The sequence below is a fragment of the Zonotrichia leucophrys genome, chromosome 12 (genome assembly GCF_028769735.1).
Source record: "Zonotrichia leucophrys gambelii isolate GWCS_2022_RI chromosome 12, RI_Zleu_2.0, whole genome shotgun sequence".
Lineage (NCBI taxonomy): Eukaryota > Metazoa > Chordata > Aves > Passeriformes > Passerellidae > Zonotrichia > Zonotrichia leucophrys.
Window position 1 is genome coordinate 11,535,173 of NC_088182.1, and position 16,477 is coordinate 11,551,649.

The window sequence follows — 16,477 nt, forward strand, 5'->3', positions numbered from 1 at the left end:
ATCAGCTCACCAGATGCCTTTTTCAGGATACTGTGGTAAAACTGTGCCGGCCAGGCGCTGTCATTTGGGGTTTTCTCTCATGTCAGCTTTGAAGACAAATTGGATGAGGAGGAGCAAGAAGGGGGGAAAAGAAAAAATAATAAATTTAGGCCAAAAAAAAAAAAAAAAAAAAAAAAAAGAAAGAAAGAATGATGCTTGCCACCATCCCAGGCCAGAGCTGGCCTGTGAGCCAGCGTGGCAATGGGTCCCCCAAGCGGTGTGGGCAGCAGTGGCCAGGGACAGGGCAGTGTCCCCATGCTGGGGTGTCCAGTATGGCAGCGCCACTGCCCTGGCACTGTCGGCCTCTAGTGGCAGTGGAGGCAGTGAGGTGTCACTGCAGAGCCCTGGGCCTCATGGGCCCCACCAGCACCACGGGGATCTTCTCCGATCCCTCTGTGCCCTGCTGCCTACTGGGACATGTCCTCACCCCCATGCTGCTGCCTGGTAAGACATGGTCGCCCTCTAGGACACAGACCACCTTGCAGTGGGAGGTGGTGGGTGCTGGCAAAGAGGGTGTGAGATATCCCTTATCCTTTGGCCAGAAACAGCTCAAACCGGCCAAACCAGTCTCTGGGTCTCTGGTCCAAAGCCACCAGATGGTGCTGACAGACTGGGTAGACTGGGAAGCAGGCAGCATTACTGGGGTTGGAGGGAGGGAAATGGTGGAACAGAAGATGGGAAATCTGTCTTTCCATTTGTGGAGCCTGGCAGGGAATGCTCACCAGGTCAGCCATGGGGATGGGGTACCCAAGGCTGTGGGCCCCACTGCAGGAATGGTCCATGGACAGATGAAGGGGACAGACCATGGATGCTGCTGACCCTGAGGACTTGCCAAATCTCCCTGTGCTGGTGCAGGGTGTGCCCAGCTGTGATGAGGGTGTGCTCCCTGGGGCTGTAATGCAGTAGGCAGCATTAAAGCATCACTGCTTGCATGGCACTTGGCACGTGCTCCAGCTCTGCTTCCTGCTGAGGTGGCAGGCTCAGCTCAGCTGGAAGAGATAAAACAGGTGTGTGTTTGTATGTGCTCCCCAAGGTGTGTAGGGACCTGGCAGCCCCAGTGCCAACCACAGACCTGCAGGATTTTCTCTGAGTTAAGCCCAGTGATTTTCTTTTCCTGGATGAAAAATAAATAAAATGTGGTTGGTCCTTGCAGAGCAGAGGGGAGGTGTCAGCATGGGAGGGGAGAAAGGGTCCATGGTATGGAAATAGTACTGGGCTATCCCCACCCACAGAGGATGGATGAGGGGCTGGCTGGGGTCACAAGCTGTGGGTGGGAGTTACCAGGCACTTAGTATAAAACCTGATTTTTTTCCAGCCCTTGAATTTGAGCATTCACTGGAAGATGGGTTGGACCTCCTGGGCTGGTCTTCAGGTCGAGATTTTCCTTTGCAAGTCTCTAAACAAGAAGTCAAAGAGGGAGAAGCTGTTCTCTGGCTGCCTGGGAGCACAGGAGAAGCTGTGGGTATCACCCTGGTGAGCAGGGGAGGTGTGGGGAGGTGGTGGGAGCAGTGATATGTCTGTGCAAGGCAGGTGGCTGTGCTGGGATCTGAAATCATGGCTGCTCGCTTTCACCAGCAAATCTTGCATTTGTGTGGTTTCCTTTTCCTTCTGCTCCGTACACTTTTTTTTCTTCTCTCTTTGTTTCTTTTGCTGCAGAGGCAAATTTCAGCCCTTCCAACCTTTTGGCTCCAAACTCTGAACAAGAATAAAACTAAGCATGAACTCCCAGAAGGGCTCAGCTTTAATTACATGTGAGATAATGTTAATCTGCTGGAGGGTCTCAAGTGCTCCTATATTTGAGCCTTTCCTTCTGCTGCTCTGCAATCCCCCTGGCAGATGCCTCCCAACTCCTAACAACCTCCACAGGCTATTTTCTCTGAGCAAGATCACAAGTGAACTTTCTGTCTCAGAAAAGCTTCTGTGAAGAGCAGCAGAGACAGTCCTTCAGCAGCTCCCACCTCTCTCTTGAAGGCCTGGCTGGTTTTGAAGGCAGCAGGAAAATGGAGATGGTCCTCTCCACCAGGCTGGGATTCCCCCTGCCCACAGGTCTCAGGTTAAATGGCACGAGTGTGGCTGAAAGGAGGAGGAGCCCTTGTGCCTGGATTCCCTGGTGGCAGTGCCTGCATCCCTGCCCAGTGTTGGCTGTGATGCTTTGGGAACCTGCTGGCTCCAGTTCCTCACACCTGCCAAGTCTGGAAGAAATAAAGGATATCCTTGCAAAGCAGCAGCTGGAGTTCAGGGAGACCCCAAAACCAGCCAAAAATGGTGCCAGCAAGGCCAGCCCTGGCCAGGGACCTGCTGGAGTGGCCCAGGTGGCAGAAGCCAGCATGGTGACAGTGGCTGGAGGAACAAAGCAAGCCCCACCTGAGCCACATGGATGAGAGACTGAGCTCCCTGACAGCTCCATTTGGGCTGCCCTGCAGTGGCTCCTTCCTGTCCTCAGTGGGCACTTTGGATCACACATCTGGCAAGGAGCATTACCTGGGCACATCATAGAGTCTGAGCAGAGAGATCATTTGAAAACCACCTTGGATGTATTTACAGTTTGTAAACCCCAGCCATGGGAGAGAGATTTTGAAGATCCCCATGAGCCCTCAGAGCTGATGAGGAGACAGCAGATAAACAGGTGACAACCTTCCTGACCCAATAATCCTCATCCTTTGCCCCACCCCATGGACTGGAAGCTTTAAATTTGGCAGAGACAAACAGCTAGAGCCCTAATTGGCCCATTTGCTACATCAGGTGTTGCTGCTCTGCCTCTTCCCTGCCTCCTGCAGATCCTAAGTTCCCGGTAGGTGCTGTGCTTTTTCTTTATCTCTCATTTATTCACAGTAGTAAATTTGCAGGAATCTAGAAATGGCTCAGGTTTCTAGGTCACTCTGGTGCTGTGTGTTTGTTAAAAGGTTCCCTGGTGTATGTGCTGCTGCAGGAGCAGCACTGGGGCAGAAAGGGCTCAAGGGAGCACAGTGGGGGAGGCACATTCCCCCAGGGAGGGCAGCAGAAACGAGCTGTGTGGAGAGCACTGAGGCATCACTGCTGCACAGGCTGCTTTATTCTCAGCCTCAGGAACTGGGGCAGCTCTCTTTGGGGACCTTTCCAGCTCTCCTTTCTAGCTGGGGCTGCCTGCATCCATCCTATTTTTAGCTGCTGCCTTTGCAGATGTGGTTTCCATCAACAAGCAGTATCTGAAGCTGCCCAGTAGCTTTGTGGCTGAGGTGTACGCTGATTGATCAGATCCCCTTGGGGTAGAAAGGCACAGGCACTGTCAACCCCACAGAGCTTTCTAACAGGCACCACAAGCTCCGGTGTACCCTGAGGGGTCTGAACTGTGGCTCCAGCCAGGCAGAACTGGTATCTTCTGAAACGTGGCACTGCTTTTACTCTGCTGGGGGAATGGAGAGTTGAGGGTATCTTTGGGATCACCAGTTTGATCCCTCTTATCCTCTGGACCTGCCTGCTTTGGCTAGGTGCAACAGGCAGCCCTTGTCGGGCTTTGGCTGCCCTGGTACTCCCTGAGTATGGTGTGTGCTCTGGCTCCATGGATTAATGATAATTTATTTGATTTTAGCTATTTGCAGCTGGTCAGGCAGGACTCACTGTCTCACAGGGTGCTCCACAGCACCTGCACAGGGAGAAGATAGGCAGGGATTTAGGCTTGCTCACTCTGCTGCCAGGTGAGGTTTGTGGGCATGGGACAGAGCTGGCACCTGGCAACAATGTGGTGGGTGCCTGGGCTCAGGCCTGCTGAAAAATGCTCCTGACAAACAAACCCCTTTGGAAGCTGTGTGCTCTGGGGCAGAGGTCTGCATCCTCTGCATGAGAAAAGTATCCCAGGAGAGGATAGAGACAACTTTTGTCTCAGATAAAAGGGGCCAGTATGGAGCAGAGTCAAAGTCTGTCTGTGACAGAGCTGGGCTGTGTAGGTCCAGGGCAGAGGGACAGCAGAGCAGGTAATCTGGCAAAGGGCTGGAAAGTTTCTTGCAGCTTGTGCAGATCCAAGCACAGGCTTGCAGGAGCACTGAGCCAAGGGGGCTGTATTTGCCTCAAGCCAATGTGCCACACAGGGTGCCAGTGCAGTACGGTGGCAAACCTTCACTCACTGGCACAGCCACATTTGGCACTAATCTCCTCATGAGCCACTGCTCTGTGGGGCAGCCACGTGCTTTGCCTGGTCTGCAGGCAGCCTCCAGTCTGCAGAGTCTGCAAGTGCCCAGTGGAGAAGGCTACACACCCCTTACCACCCCTGCCCTGCACACATAGCCATCCAGGGGCAGCTGCCACCACCTGCAGTTCAGGGCAAACAGAGGGACATACAGCCCCTTTTGCCCTTCTGGTTTCTTCTGTATGAGGATCTCTAACTATGCCAGGTAAATGCTGTCCCTGCAGTCATGTCTGGGGTATTCAACAGTGAACTGAGGCAAAGGTGCACAGGAAAAAAAATCTTTGGAGACTGCTATTAGCAGGGGATTGCATTCACCTCCCAAGGTATCAAAGTGTGAGTAAGGACCTACACGGGCAGCACAAACAAGGCACGGACTTTTGTCACATGCAGCACACTGGAAAATGATGGCAGGACAAGTTCTGTTGTTTTCTCCCTGTAAGGGTGAAGGTGCATGCACATCCCTGGGGAACACATCCCTTGGCTTCTCCCCTGTCTGGGTCAGGGCTGTGTGAGGTGGCAGAGCTCTGACTTCAGGGCACACAGAGGCAGGAGTGGTCAGGGCTGAACTCTGCTCCACAGTGAACTGCACTCCTGACCATGGGCAGGATGGGGTCACCCAGCCCCTCCACCTCCCCCCAGCCTAACACAACACATAGACACAAGGCAGTGACTGTTTTATTTCAAAGTAGAACAAAGGTATCTTTTATTATTCTTTCCAGAGCTGAGAGATTCAGCTTTGCCATAAGTGTGTCTGTGCTCAGACTGGCTCCTTGTGTGCGTTTACTCAGAGCACATCTATACAGGGCAAACCAAAAGCAGGAGATGTTTCATAACTTGGCTGAGTCTCAACTCTGGTAAAGAAATCCCATTACCCAGCCAAACACGCTGGCTTGGTTCCTTGCACAGCACGTGCTGCCGAGCAGACAGGCTCTATAGAAAAATCTAAAAAAAAAATGCACTTTCAGACATTCCACATCAACTTTCCCCCTAATTTTGCTGGGAGTGAGTTTTGGCTCCAAGTGTATCACTCTCACCTCCCTTCACACCTCTGCAGCTGCCGAAGCAGAGTTAGAGTGCATCGAGGATGTTGTCGATTTTGGAGACCAGGTCCTGGCGCTTGTTGGAGTGCATCTTCTCGTTCTCGATGTACGTGTCCTTCTTCAGCTTGCCTGCCACCAGCCGCTCCGCCTCCACCGACGACTTCAGCACCAGCTCCTTCACCTGCCCATCCAGCTTCTGAATCTCACTCACCTGGCAGGGTGACAAACCCAGGCAGCATTAGAGGAGACAGAACAGAACAAAACAATCCCTACAGTGAAGATGGAATAGAAGAGATGGCAGATGATAGCACTGACTTCATCTTCTGCTAAGTAAAAACATCTCCGATTGCTGAATGCTGCTTCCTGAATCATCACATTATGAGGAATATTCCAGAATGGGTAACTAAGGAGTACAGATAAAAGGGCCTCCAAGGACCCAGGAGCCATAGTGGCAAGAGACTGTGAGAGTATTTAATGATGGATTTTAAAGGCTTCAAGCTAAATCACAGCTCTAACAGCTGGAAGCTGTGTCCCTACAGTTAATGTTCATGGTGTGTGATGGGAAATCTGCAATGACAGAGCTACTCTTTGAGTTAAATAACAGATTAACCAAGGTGGCTATTAGCTAAATGGATCTTAAAGACTAAAGTGTCCCTCACTTGGGGTTAAGTGGCTGTTTCAGGTAAGTGTTAAAATACATTGAAGGGAAGGACAGTGGGTGTGTGCTCTTTGTGCTGTGGCTTTCAACATGGTAGAGCAAAACACCCCCAGAGGAGCATCACATTACCAAAATTCTGTCAGCATCAAATGTAAATGTGCAAGAAAATAAGAGATGAGAGAGATTTTGGGTTGACTGGTGTGAGTAGTAGAGTCAGAACTGTTAATTTGTTGATAGTTTCCATTTTCAGCTTAAGTGTCACCACCATGACCTTGATGAGAAGTATCAGGATTGTGTTACAAAAGCATTAACCTGTACAAATGCAGCTGGTTCAAGGACTGCTTAAGAAACAGCACAAGCAGCTGTTTACCAGCAACACTTACATGGCTGCATAACTGAGATCACTGCAAAAATAAGTTTTCGTACACCCTTGCAGAGATCAAGCCATTTTCAGATGGAAAAAAACCCAGCCTAGACTGGCTGCAGAAACCTCCAATTAAAACTCCTGCAGAATACTTGACAGAGCCAAGAACAGGAGAGCTTATAAAATAAATTTTCATGTCTTACTTTATCACATAAGTCAGAGCCTTCCGTCTTCAGTTTAGACTGCAGAGAGGCTATTTCACTTGTCAGGGCCTTGTGCTCCATCTCCAAAGACTTTTTGCCACTGTTGAGGGTGGAGATGTCCCGTGACTGCTTGTATTTATTCACTGCTTCATCGAAGTGGCGGTACAGCCCCAGCCTCTTGTTCACCAGAGTGAGCACCTGCTCTGTGATGCAGGCAACCTTCATCCTGGCCTCAGCAGCTGGATCCTGCAAGAGGACAGGGGATAGATCAAAGCAGTCATATCTCTGACCTGGATCAAGCCATGCCTGCAATCTGCCACAGGACTGTTATAAAAACTGTTCCCTCTACAATTAAGTCAACTGACAGTAATTAAGTGAATGGTGCAAGTGCTGATTAGGGGAAGCATCTTTCAGCACTCAGTCCAGCCCAACAAATAGTCTAACAGTGAAAACATTGCAGAGGGAGAACTGCAGACATCCCTTCTTCTCTGGGGGATTCCTTTTTACACAGCAAGCAAAACTCTAGTTAGCTTTATGACACCAGATCAGCCCTACAGGAGTACCAGTGCTGAGGCTGAACAAAAACAGGACTTCGAACAACCAGTAAAACATTGGAGTGGCAGGAATATTCAGTGAGAATTACTGGTATGAAAAATCACCATCCAACTGGTGAGAAATCTGCTTATATTCCCACAGGGCTCTTCATTATACAAACCTTGGTGATGGAGAAATCCAGCCTGACATAGACAATCACAGTGAAGAACAAGATGTAAAAGGCTCCAACTACCAAGAGAGGCTCTTGCAGCATCAGGATTTTGTTGAAGGTGTAATGAACCTACAAGAGAAGTTCCAAACACTGAGCAGTGCGCCATGGTACTGCAGGGTTTACTCCTCTCCTCAAGCAGCAGCAGAACCACCCAAGCAGTCCAGTCAGTGTTTATTTCTTAGGTGTTTTGACTGAGCTGCTGGATTCAGAGGCACAACTGCTCAGGGCCACACTCACCACGATGTCCTGGATGTGCTGCTCCACCAGGTTGCTCTTGTGTGCCACAATAACAGGGCGTCCAAAAGTGTCCAGATATGTGTAGTGAAGTTCATCTGAGGCACGATTGATTTCATAGGGGCTGTCCACATGGATATTCCTGTGGGTAAAAGCAGACAGTCCCATATGACTCTGTGGTGTTTGACAGTATGTAACCCAAGACTCGTCTGGGCAGTTGTAGCCTCTAGCACAAGGTAGATTATGCAGTTTAAACAATGCTCTACAAGGAAGCAAAGATGTGTTCCAAGACTTCCTCCAAATGCACAGTCATGGTCTTGATTCACTGTCCCCAGGCCATTAGAGCAAACTGGAGAAGTGCCACCAACACAGCACTGTCTGCAGTAACAAGCCAGGAGGAATCACACTTACTTGGCTCCTTCTGGCAGGACAATCTTGACAGTCAGAGAGTCTGTAACTTGCTCATCAAACACATGGTCAACAAACCTCATCTTCAGGGCATACTGATCACCTAAAAGTGCAGAGCAGAGTGGTAACAGTTCCTCAGAGAACAAGGGACAGCCTTGAAACTCAGCTCTCACCCAGAGCAGGAGCAGAATTTGCATGGATAATTGTGCAGCAGGGGGCACTAGCTCACTAAGATATATTTTAACCAGATGTCTACAAAACCTGAAGGAAGCACAAAAAAGGTAGATTTGCATATTCTAGAAAAAATAGCTGGCAACTGCAGTTGCTAAGGTCCTGTGTACCACAGCTTTCAATTCTTTTCTGTACAGCAACTACCTTCAAACACACAGGAGAATGCTTTTTATTCCCTACCCCCTCAGCCACCCACCAAGATTGTAGAGGTATTCGTAGCTTGGCAGGTTGTAGCCAATGATGTAATGGGTTTTCCAGCCCCCAAAAAGAGGGAATCGGGGACGGATCTCCATCTCCACAGAGTCATCCAGGACAAGAAGGTGGCTGGTGGAGATGTTCCCAATCTCATCTCTGTAATAGACGTCCTGAGCAGCAGCTGGGAGAATGGTCTGTAGGGAGAGAAGCAGCAGTGAGTGCATCAGAGAGGAGTGACTTCCAGTGAAACTGGCAAAACCAATAAAGGCTGGTAAGCATTGAGAAACTGTGCTCCCACATGAGACATGACAAAATGGCCATTCAGTTGCACTGAGTGGTAAAATTGTGCCATTATAAGCAATCCCACAGGTGGCTGCCAGCACTAAAATCACTTGGCGTCCAAATGAATGTGCTTTCTCCAGCTGAGTTTCAAACTCCCCAGACAGCAAGGGATCATCATGCCCACCAGGACAGCAATTCCCTTTTCACTCCAACTTGCTGCCCTAGCTGACTGGGCTTGCTAGCTTTACACTCAACAAATAAGATTTCTGTTTGGCTGCACCACCCTAGAGAATTACAACAATCAATCCTGAAGGCTACAAGCAGTGAGAAAGGTTTTGGTTCAGATGAGAACACATAATACTTTTTACACCTGGCTAGCAGAGCCACAGCTTTAATTCTTGTTGTGTGCTTTGTGAGCAAGGAATGAATGGGTGAGTTTCCAATTAATACTGTTCAACATGAGGAGGATATGACAGAGAGGCAACTCTGAAAGTAAAGGGGTGGGGACAGAATGAATGGTCCTTGCATGGTGGAAAAGCCAAAGCAGAGATCTCAATATCAAGAGTAAGGGATTTAGAGGGTCTCTGAGATTGGAGGGGTTGGAGTGTGGAAAAACACTACATGCTCTGTTAAATGCAGTCTGTTGGACCAGCAAATGCAATAGAGTATGACCTCCTAATGCTGCTTCCAAAAGCTATTCCTATCCAGCACAAGCTTTCTCTGAAAACAGACCAGAGTTTTAATTTTCCCTTATTACTCAGGTATAGTTACCAAACAAAAGACAAAGGACAACTGCAATTTTTTTTTGTCCCTCTGGGGATCTAAGAAAAGGGGAAGTCACAGCTATAAAAATACATGTGCAAAATGTCCACCTTAAAAGACTTGACAGAAGAGATCCCACTGTCTGGCTGTCTCTGGTAGTCGTATCTGGAGAAAGGCCCTTTCAGCACTGCTCCTGTGTGCTTCAAATCCACCGTCTCTTCAACAGCAATGTTACCCCAGTGAGACACCTCAATGACTCGTGTCATGCTGGTGATGGTCAGGAAGGGACTGTTGTTTTCATAGTGCACCTTCAGAGTGTCCTAACGAGGGAAAAAAGATAAACTGTCAGATCTAAAGGAAGTAGCAAGCTCCCCTCACAATGATCCATTCCATGTGCCACAGAGAACCCTCCTTGGCAAATGCACACAGTTTAACTCACAGCTGACCTGTGATTTCTACAAGGAAGCCTCTGCTTCCCACTCTCTAGCCTCTGAGACACATCTTCCATGTCTACAAAGTGCTCTGTGCAGAGCCACAACCCTTTGCACAGAAGTTTACCTGGCTGTATGGAGGGATGTCCTTGAAGGGGCCATACTCAATCGTGTCCTCGGTGCGGGAAGGGTTGCCCAGCTTGGTGTAACTCTCCACGTTCCTGGAGGCCAGCTTGACACGGGTTGTTTGAGATTTGGTGACGTACGGGGAGTAAAAATAGTGATTTCCTTCAAAGACCACAAACTGCTTCTCACTTTGGGTGATGTGGGTGGGATAGGGCTGCAAGACGTGTGTGAAAACCATTTCAACAGAGACACGGACCTTGGCTCCTGGGGCCAAAGGAGAGGGCAGCTTCACCGAGAAGAACTTCCCACTGCAAGGGAGAGGAACAGGTAAGCACGTGGGATCTCCCTGGAGAGGGCATCAGCTCCACCCCCTGCAACATCCCCTGGGGACAGGTGACCACGTATCACGTGTGTAATGTGTGATTTGGGCAGGTATTTCACTTGCTCCTCCAAGACATAGAGATGTCTTGTCCCAGCAGGTGTGATTACTGTACTGGGGAAGCAGCACAGGCTCAACTGTGTCCAGGCACAGTTACAGTCTTTGCTTCACAAAAAAACACCTAGACCCCTTTTGGGAAGAGGAATGATGACACACCCCTCCCTAATCCTGCATTTATAAAGCTTCAGTATGACTTTTTTTCTATTCTTCTTCAGATGACAGGAATGATCTGCATCAAAGGAAGCATGGCAGAAGTCCAGAAGACAAATCACAAATATCTTAAGCACCTGTTCCCACAATGTCTGTTCCTTCTCAGATTTTTGCCCACAGGATCTGAAACTAAGGAATGGCCAGAATGGGAGCAAGGTTTTGGAATAGGGTTCTACAGAATGGATTGAGATTCCACCAAATCCAAATGTAAGCATTTGGACTGGACAGACCGAGGTGATGGCAGAAGAAAACATGCTTCATGTCATGCCTGGTGGCCCAGGGCAGGATCACATGAGACATCCAGCCATGTCAGAAGCCAAGGTCTACCCTGGCATCTTAACTCCACAGGCACTGTATTCTTCAAACCCAGCTGCACTGTGCTTTTGAGTCACTTTACAGGCACCTCTCAGCTCTCATGGCTCAGAAAACACCTGCCTGCAACACCTACATAATATTCCAAGCTTGGCAGTATAGAGCCTGATACAAACAGCATCCTCTCTCCTGGCAGCAGGAAGAGCCTGCACTGGACCATGGCACCCAGCACTCTGTGGGGGTACCATGAAACCCTCTGTACTCACCACTGCCAACCATCTGAGAGCTCAGAATGGAGGAATGGGTAAGAGCATGACCAAATACTTCTCTCACCTGGTGTCCCAGGGGATCAGGGCATTACTCAAGGCACTGAGTACAAGAGACTGAGCAGAGCTGAGGAAGAAAACACTCCTGATCTCTAGGTGTGTGGAACTGGGGGAGTATCTCTGCTTCACTGTGAGGAGTTATGAACCCCCCATGCACCCCTCTAGGTATTCAGAGGGTGATACTCACCTTTTGCCCTTAACTTTGGTCTCTTTCACTTCCAAGGCATTCTCCTCCTCTTCCTCGCCTTTCACCTGTTCCGGAACAACATACAGAATCAGTGCACTGTGTGTTCCCATGTTACCTCAGCCTGATTCCCAAGCCAGCACAGTCACCATAACTTGCACAGATGAGAATATCGATCAAATGCTTTTGTGATTTCCCTTGTGACTGGGGAGTGAGCAGACCACGGGAATATGGCTTCACCCATCAAGGTACACTACAGAACTCTGCACACACACATATTATAGAGCAGTGCATGTACCTCTCTCTGCTGTATGTAGAGTTTATCCTAAGTGCCAGTACCTCTGGGGCTAGAACAGAAATACTGTCCTACTGCTCCTCCGACCCTCCTGTGGGTAAGGGCTGTGCCCCCGTCCGCTGGGGCTGCCAGCCCTGCTCCGTCGGTGCTGGCGGCGACCCCAGCCCAGCCTACCGGTGTGAATCGCCCCCTCATGGCCTCCAGGCCTGCCACCCCCGCCCTCACCCCGCGGCACACACCCCCATTCCCGGCCGGCGGCGGGATCCGGGAGCGGCGCTGAGGACCCGGCAGTGCCGACGTGTCCCTACGGGCTCGGGGCCGGGCAGCGCCCGCGGGCCCCCGGGCGCGGCGCTCGGTGCCCGCTCCCCTCGCTCACCTGCACGCCCAGGTGGGCCAGCCGGGGCTCCAGCCCAGGCTCCAGCGCCAGCAGGAAGGTGGAAGCGGCCGCGCCGCCCGGCGCATTGGCGAGGCTGAGCTCGGCCGAGATCTTGGCCAGGTGCGTGCTGAGGTCCAGCGAGCGCCGCACCTCCTCCAGCACCAGATCGGCGCTGGTGGCGGCGGCCGCCAAGCAGAGGAGCAGCAGGCGGCACGGCAGCCCCGCCATGGCCAGCACACCGCGCGGGGAGGGTACAAGATGGCGGCGCCCGCGCTGTACGGGCACGGCACAAGATGGCGGCGCCCGGTGGGGGAGGAGGCGCGCGATGGCGGCGCCCACCGGCGCTGGAGGCCCGGCCCCCTCCTCCCCGCCTTTCGCCGGGCCTGAGGTGAGAGCTGGGCGGGCTCTGCCGGAGTCCAGGGGTGGGTTCGGTTTCGCGCAGTTCCGGCGCTTCCCGGGGGCCCGGCCCTATGGGCGAGCTCGGCTGTTCCCGCTGGGCGCTGGGTCCCTGCCCGTGCTGAGCTCTCAGGCCTGGGCAGGCTGCGGGACCGGTCAAGCGATGCTTGTTTGGCCATGCTGAGATTTCCCATTTCTTTTTCTGCCCGAAAAAGAGCGGGAAAACAACTATTACAAATATTATGTGTTGCTCAGGGCTTTCAGGTGCTCCTCAGCCTCGTCTCCTGCCACGGCACAGAGCAGCTCTGTTTCTCCATGTTTTTAGCAGTGGCTGGTTCCTGCCAGGGCTTCCAGGGGCCAGAGCTGTCAGTCCTGTGTTGGGCACAGGGATGGGAAGGCATTGGGAAGTGTTGGGCACAGGAGTGGGAAGGCATTGGGAAGTGTTGGGCACAGCATGGGAAGGCATTGGGAAGTGTTGGGCACAGAGATGGCTCAGAGGAGCTGTCAGCGTGGATGGCACTGGGATGTAGCACTGGGCACTGCAAAGGGAAGGACTTTGATGGTTTTGATTATGCTCTTGAATTAATGAGCCTCAAATTGGTACAGGTCATCTCTCTGGCCTGGCACTCGTTGCTCTGGAAGGTGAGGTTTAACACAAATAGAGTTAAGATGAACCCAAATTTTCTGCTAAAAAAACACAGATAATTGACAGCTAGGTGATGCCAGAGTAGAAGTGCTGCAGGTAGCCAAGGCATGGTAAGCAGCCCTGCACTGACTTAAGGCAGCTGGGGAAAGGAAAATGTTAGTGGTTTAACACATGACTGGGGAAGAGGTGATTGACACTTTATTCTCAAATATCTAAGGCAGATAAAAGCGAGGAACGGATGTTGTCTGCTGTGATTGCCAGAGCAGGGCTTTTGCCTGTGAGCCCTGTGGGACAGCAGACCTTTCATGTTTGCATAATGTGATCCAGGACTCAATCTTTCTTTGAGATCCTAATAGAGTCACAGAGATAATTCTTTGATTTGGCCTGAGATTGCCAAGTATCGGAAGAGGATTTCCTAAATTACGTGTTTGGATATGGAGTCAAACAGCCCCTTGGCAAAGGCTAAATAGAATGGGATGTCTCCTGGTGTGCTATGTTCAAAACAGCATAATTTCTCAGCTAGCCTTCCTTTTCTTCCCTTACCATGCCCCCACCCCCAAATTCCTGTCATGGAAATTTTCTTGGCAAATTACTTCAATTTCCCTTTGATTTATGTAGGTAAATACATAAATGCCTGTGAATTTGGCAACTCTCCCTGTAAGCATATCCTAGCACAAGCAGGTAGTTTTGTCACCGTGTTTCGGTGACAGCGGTGTTATCTTCCAGCAGCCCAGCAGGAGATGCCTGCAGGGGTGGGTTCCACCTCCTCAGCCTCATGTTTCCAGCCAGGGAAACATTCCAAGTCCCTCTGCTCTCCAGGAAAAGCCTGTTTATCTTGGCCTTCTCCAAAGAGCTGGGCTTTGGGGCCTGCAGCTGGGTAGGCATGTTCAGGGGGAAGCAACTGTGAAACATGAGAGGCTGAGCAGAACAGCCACCTCTAATTAAAGGCTGGCCAGCAGTGCTGCATCTGGGGACTCCCTGGTTCCTCTGCTGGGAATGGCTGTCACTGTCCTTCCAAGTGTCACACAGAATAAATGAACTCCAGTCGGCCTCCTTAATAACACATGCAGCTCTTATTTCCCTCTCTCCCTTAGGGCAATTTCTCCTGGTAAAGGGAGGGAAAGAAATAAATGCATATGTCCCTTATGTCTGGAAATAATTGGGCTTCAAGTTGTTCCAGGCCAAAAATTTCTCTCCAATGGGTTCATCTCAGAGGCTGGGTTTGACCTGCTGGCGAATGCCAGTTTCAATATGTGACCCATCCCAGACCCTGGTGAGCTCTGAGCCAGTGTTGTACACTAACCCCGTGTTTGAATCCCTTTCTAATTGTGATAATTGAGTCATGCTGAGCCTGTGCATCATCTGCTTCAAGACTTCAGCCCTACCACATAGACTAAATTTGTCTTTGAGTTGAAAAGGTGCTGCCTTTGGGCTTGTTCAAGGTTGAGTTTGGCTGTGCAGGCCCTTCTTGCCACTGCCCTGTGGGCCGTGCCAGGCTGTCCTTCATGCATGGGGTCAGTCACAGCTGCTGGTGGCCCCTGGCTGGCTGTGGTGGTGGCTGGGACAGCTCTGGGGACAGCCTGGGGACAGCTTGCAGGCTGTTGTTCAGCAGAGACAGGGTGCAGTGCCCGTGTGTGTATCTAGCTACCCAGGCCTCATGCCAAGTAACAGAGAGAGGCAGGAGTTCAGAACTGCTTTTTTTGTCTCTTTATATGTTTTTTTGTTCTCTCATTGCAAGGAATGTCCCCCTCCAGCAGAGAGCTGCAGGTCAGGAAGCAGCAGGAGAGGTGAGCAGCCGCTGGTGCCATGCAGGCACTGGCACAGTGCCCCAGCTCCCCTGTGGGTGTGTCAGCCCCAGGGCTGGAGCAGTGGCAGGGAACAGCCCCGGTGGAGCCATCTGCCAGGGCTCAGGGACCATCGTGGGCCAAGAAATGCCTCTGGCAGGAAAGGCCATGGCCAGAACCGCACCCCAGGAAAGGCCCTGTGCTCCTGTGTTTACACAGGGCTGATGCCAAACTCAGCCCTGTGTCATCTGTCAGAGCAATTTGCTCTCAAGGAGGGAAGGAGAAGTTGTTTTCTGGAAGGAGTGGCTGGCTGTGACCACAGAAGCACACTGCAGCCTGTAGCAGCAGGGAACAGGATTTATTCTGCTGTGATCCTCGTGCCACAGGGGAGCTTGCAGCAGGAATATGCAGGGACCATAGTACAATGTGTTGTTCTCTGAGGAGCCCAGGTCAGGGACAAAAGAGAATAAACAGGGCTGGGTATGTGTAGCAGAAGTCATCCTGGCAATGCCTTGAAGATTTTAATACAAATTTATCAGTGATTCTGAAAAAAACTTCCCTGCTTCAGATTTTTTTTCAGATTTTATTGGTGTTTCACCGTTTAACCCTGTGTAGGTAAAATCAGCCTTTTGGCTGCCAGTGGGAGGCAGAGGGCATTTCTCTCTCTTTATTCAGTCCTGAGCAAGGTATTGGTAGTTGCCAGCTATGAGAGCACAGGTATGAGGTGGCTGAGTGATGGCAGAGCTTGCTTAGCCTTGCTAAGGCCCTCAAAAAGCAGCTGGAAAAAAAGAACAACAACATTCTTCCAGTTTCATTATTTTTACAACCTCATTTTTTAACTTGTCAGCACAACTCACACTGAGCCTCTGCCAAGCCAAACACGCCATTATTCTTATTTGGGGTTTGCCTGTGATTTCCATGGAATGGTGGACTTAGGGGGGCTGGTTGGAGCTTGGTTCCTACTCTTGGTTCAGCTACTCTGGAAACACATTGTACCTTCACAGAGAAAGTGGTGATGGGGCACTGTCTGTCCAGGGGCTGCTCCTCTGAATTTTTTCAAGTTAATTTAGTTATCTGCAGTAGCCCCTCTCACTCCACTCCTTATAGTATTCACCTTTCTTTAAAATAAATTTTTTCCTAGTTTAAAAAAAATCTGGTTTTTTCTCCTTGTCAGACCACAAGACTCACAAAAAAAAAAAAAATGAAAGAAACCTGCTTGTGCACAGCAATTGCATGAAGCATTGGAAAACACATAGGGAAAACCTCCTGGAAGAATGTAGGAGAGCATCTGTGAGTCCTGCAAGGGGTGAGACTAGTGTGTGATGAGTGTTGTTGAAATAAGGAGAAAAAATTCTGGAAAAGAGGACATTTCATCATTTAAAAAGTACTTTAAGCTCTTCTTAAAGCTTACTAAAAATGTAACTGAAATAGCCATAGGCAGGCACTGGCAGGCTGTGAATGAAAAAAATCTGCTACATGTGTACAGTTAAAATGGAAAAACTGAGCAAGGTATGTGGTCACACAAGGAGAGCTGCCTTGGGCTGGGTGGCTCTGGATTTTGTCACAGGATCACAGGATGTTTTGGATAGAGGGAACAGTGCTGTTTTA

General features: G+C 50.4%; 1 protein-coding gene across 2 annotated transcripts; it reads right to left on the reverse strand.

The window, feature by feature from the left end:
- Window positions 1-4,858: 4,858 nt before the first annotated feature.
- Window positions 4,859-12,434, reverse strand: RPN1 (ribophorin I). Of its 2 annotated transcripts, XM_064724547.1 has the most exons (11): window positions 12,044-12,398; window positions 11,376-11,440; window positions 9,903-10,209; window positions 9,455-9,664; window positions 8,302-8,494; window positions 7,878-7,977; window positions 7,470-7,608; window positions 7,182-7,301; window positions 6,467-6,712; window positions 5,236-5,452; window positions 4,859-5,143 (listed from the first exon to the last, which is right to left on the reverse strand). In XM_064724547.1, exons 1-10 carry the CDS (start codon window positions 12,269-12,271, stop codon window positions 5,270-5,272), a joined length of 1,791 nt encoding a protein of 596 aa, XP_064580617.1. In that variant the 5' UTR covers window positions 12,272-12,398; the 3' UTR covers window positions 4,859-5,143; window positions 5,236-5,269. The 2 variants fall into 2 exon arrangements, with proteins under 2 accessions (XP_064580617.1, XP_064580616.1); XM_064724546.1 differs by having other exon boundaries at window positions 4,859-5,452; window positions 12,044-12,434.
- Between the last annotated feature and the right edge of the window lie 4,043 nt (window positions 12,435-16,477).

Excerpts from the sequence above, each read along its gene's own strand:
- RPN1 (XM_064724546.1), bottom strand. The coding sequence starts at position 12,271 with ATGGCGGGGCTGCCGTGCCGCCTGCTGCTCCTCTGCTTGGCGGCCGCC. Across the intron at positions 10,210-11,375 it reads ACCAAAGTTAAGGGCAAAAG|TGGGAAGTTCTTCTCGGTGA; the intron begins GTGAGTATCACC and ends TCTCCCTTGCAG. Across the intron at positions 6,713-7,181 it reads TGGATTTCTCCATCACCAAG|GATCCAGCTGCTGAGGCCAG; the intron begins GTTTGTATAATG and ends GTCCTCTTGCAG.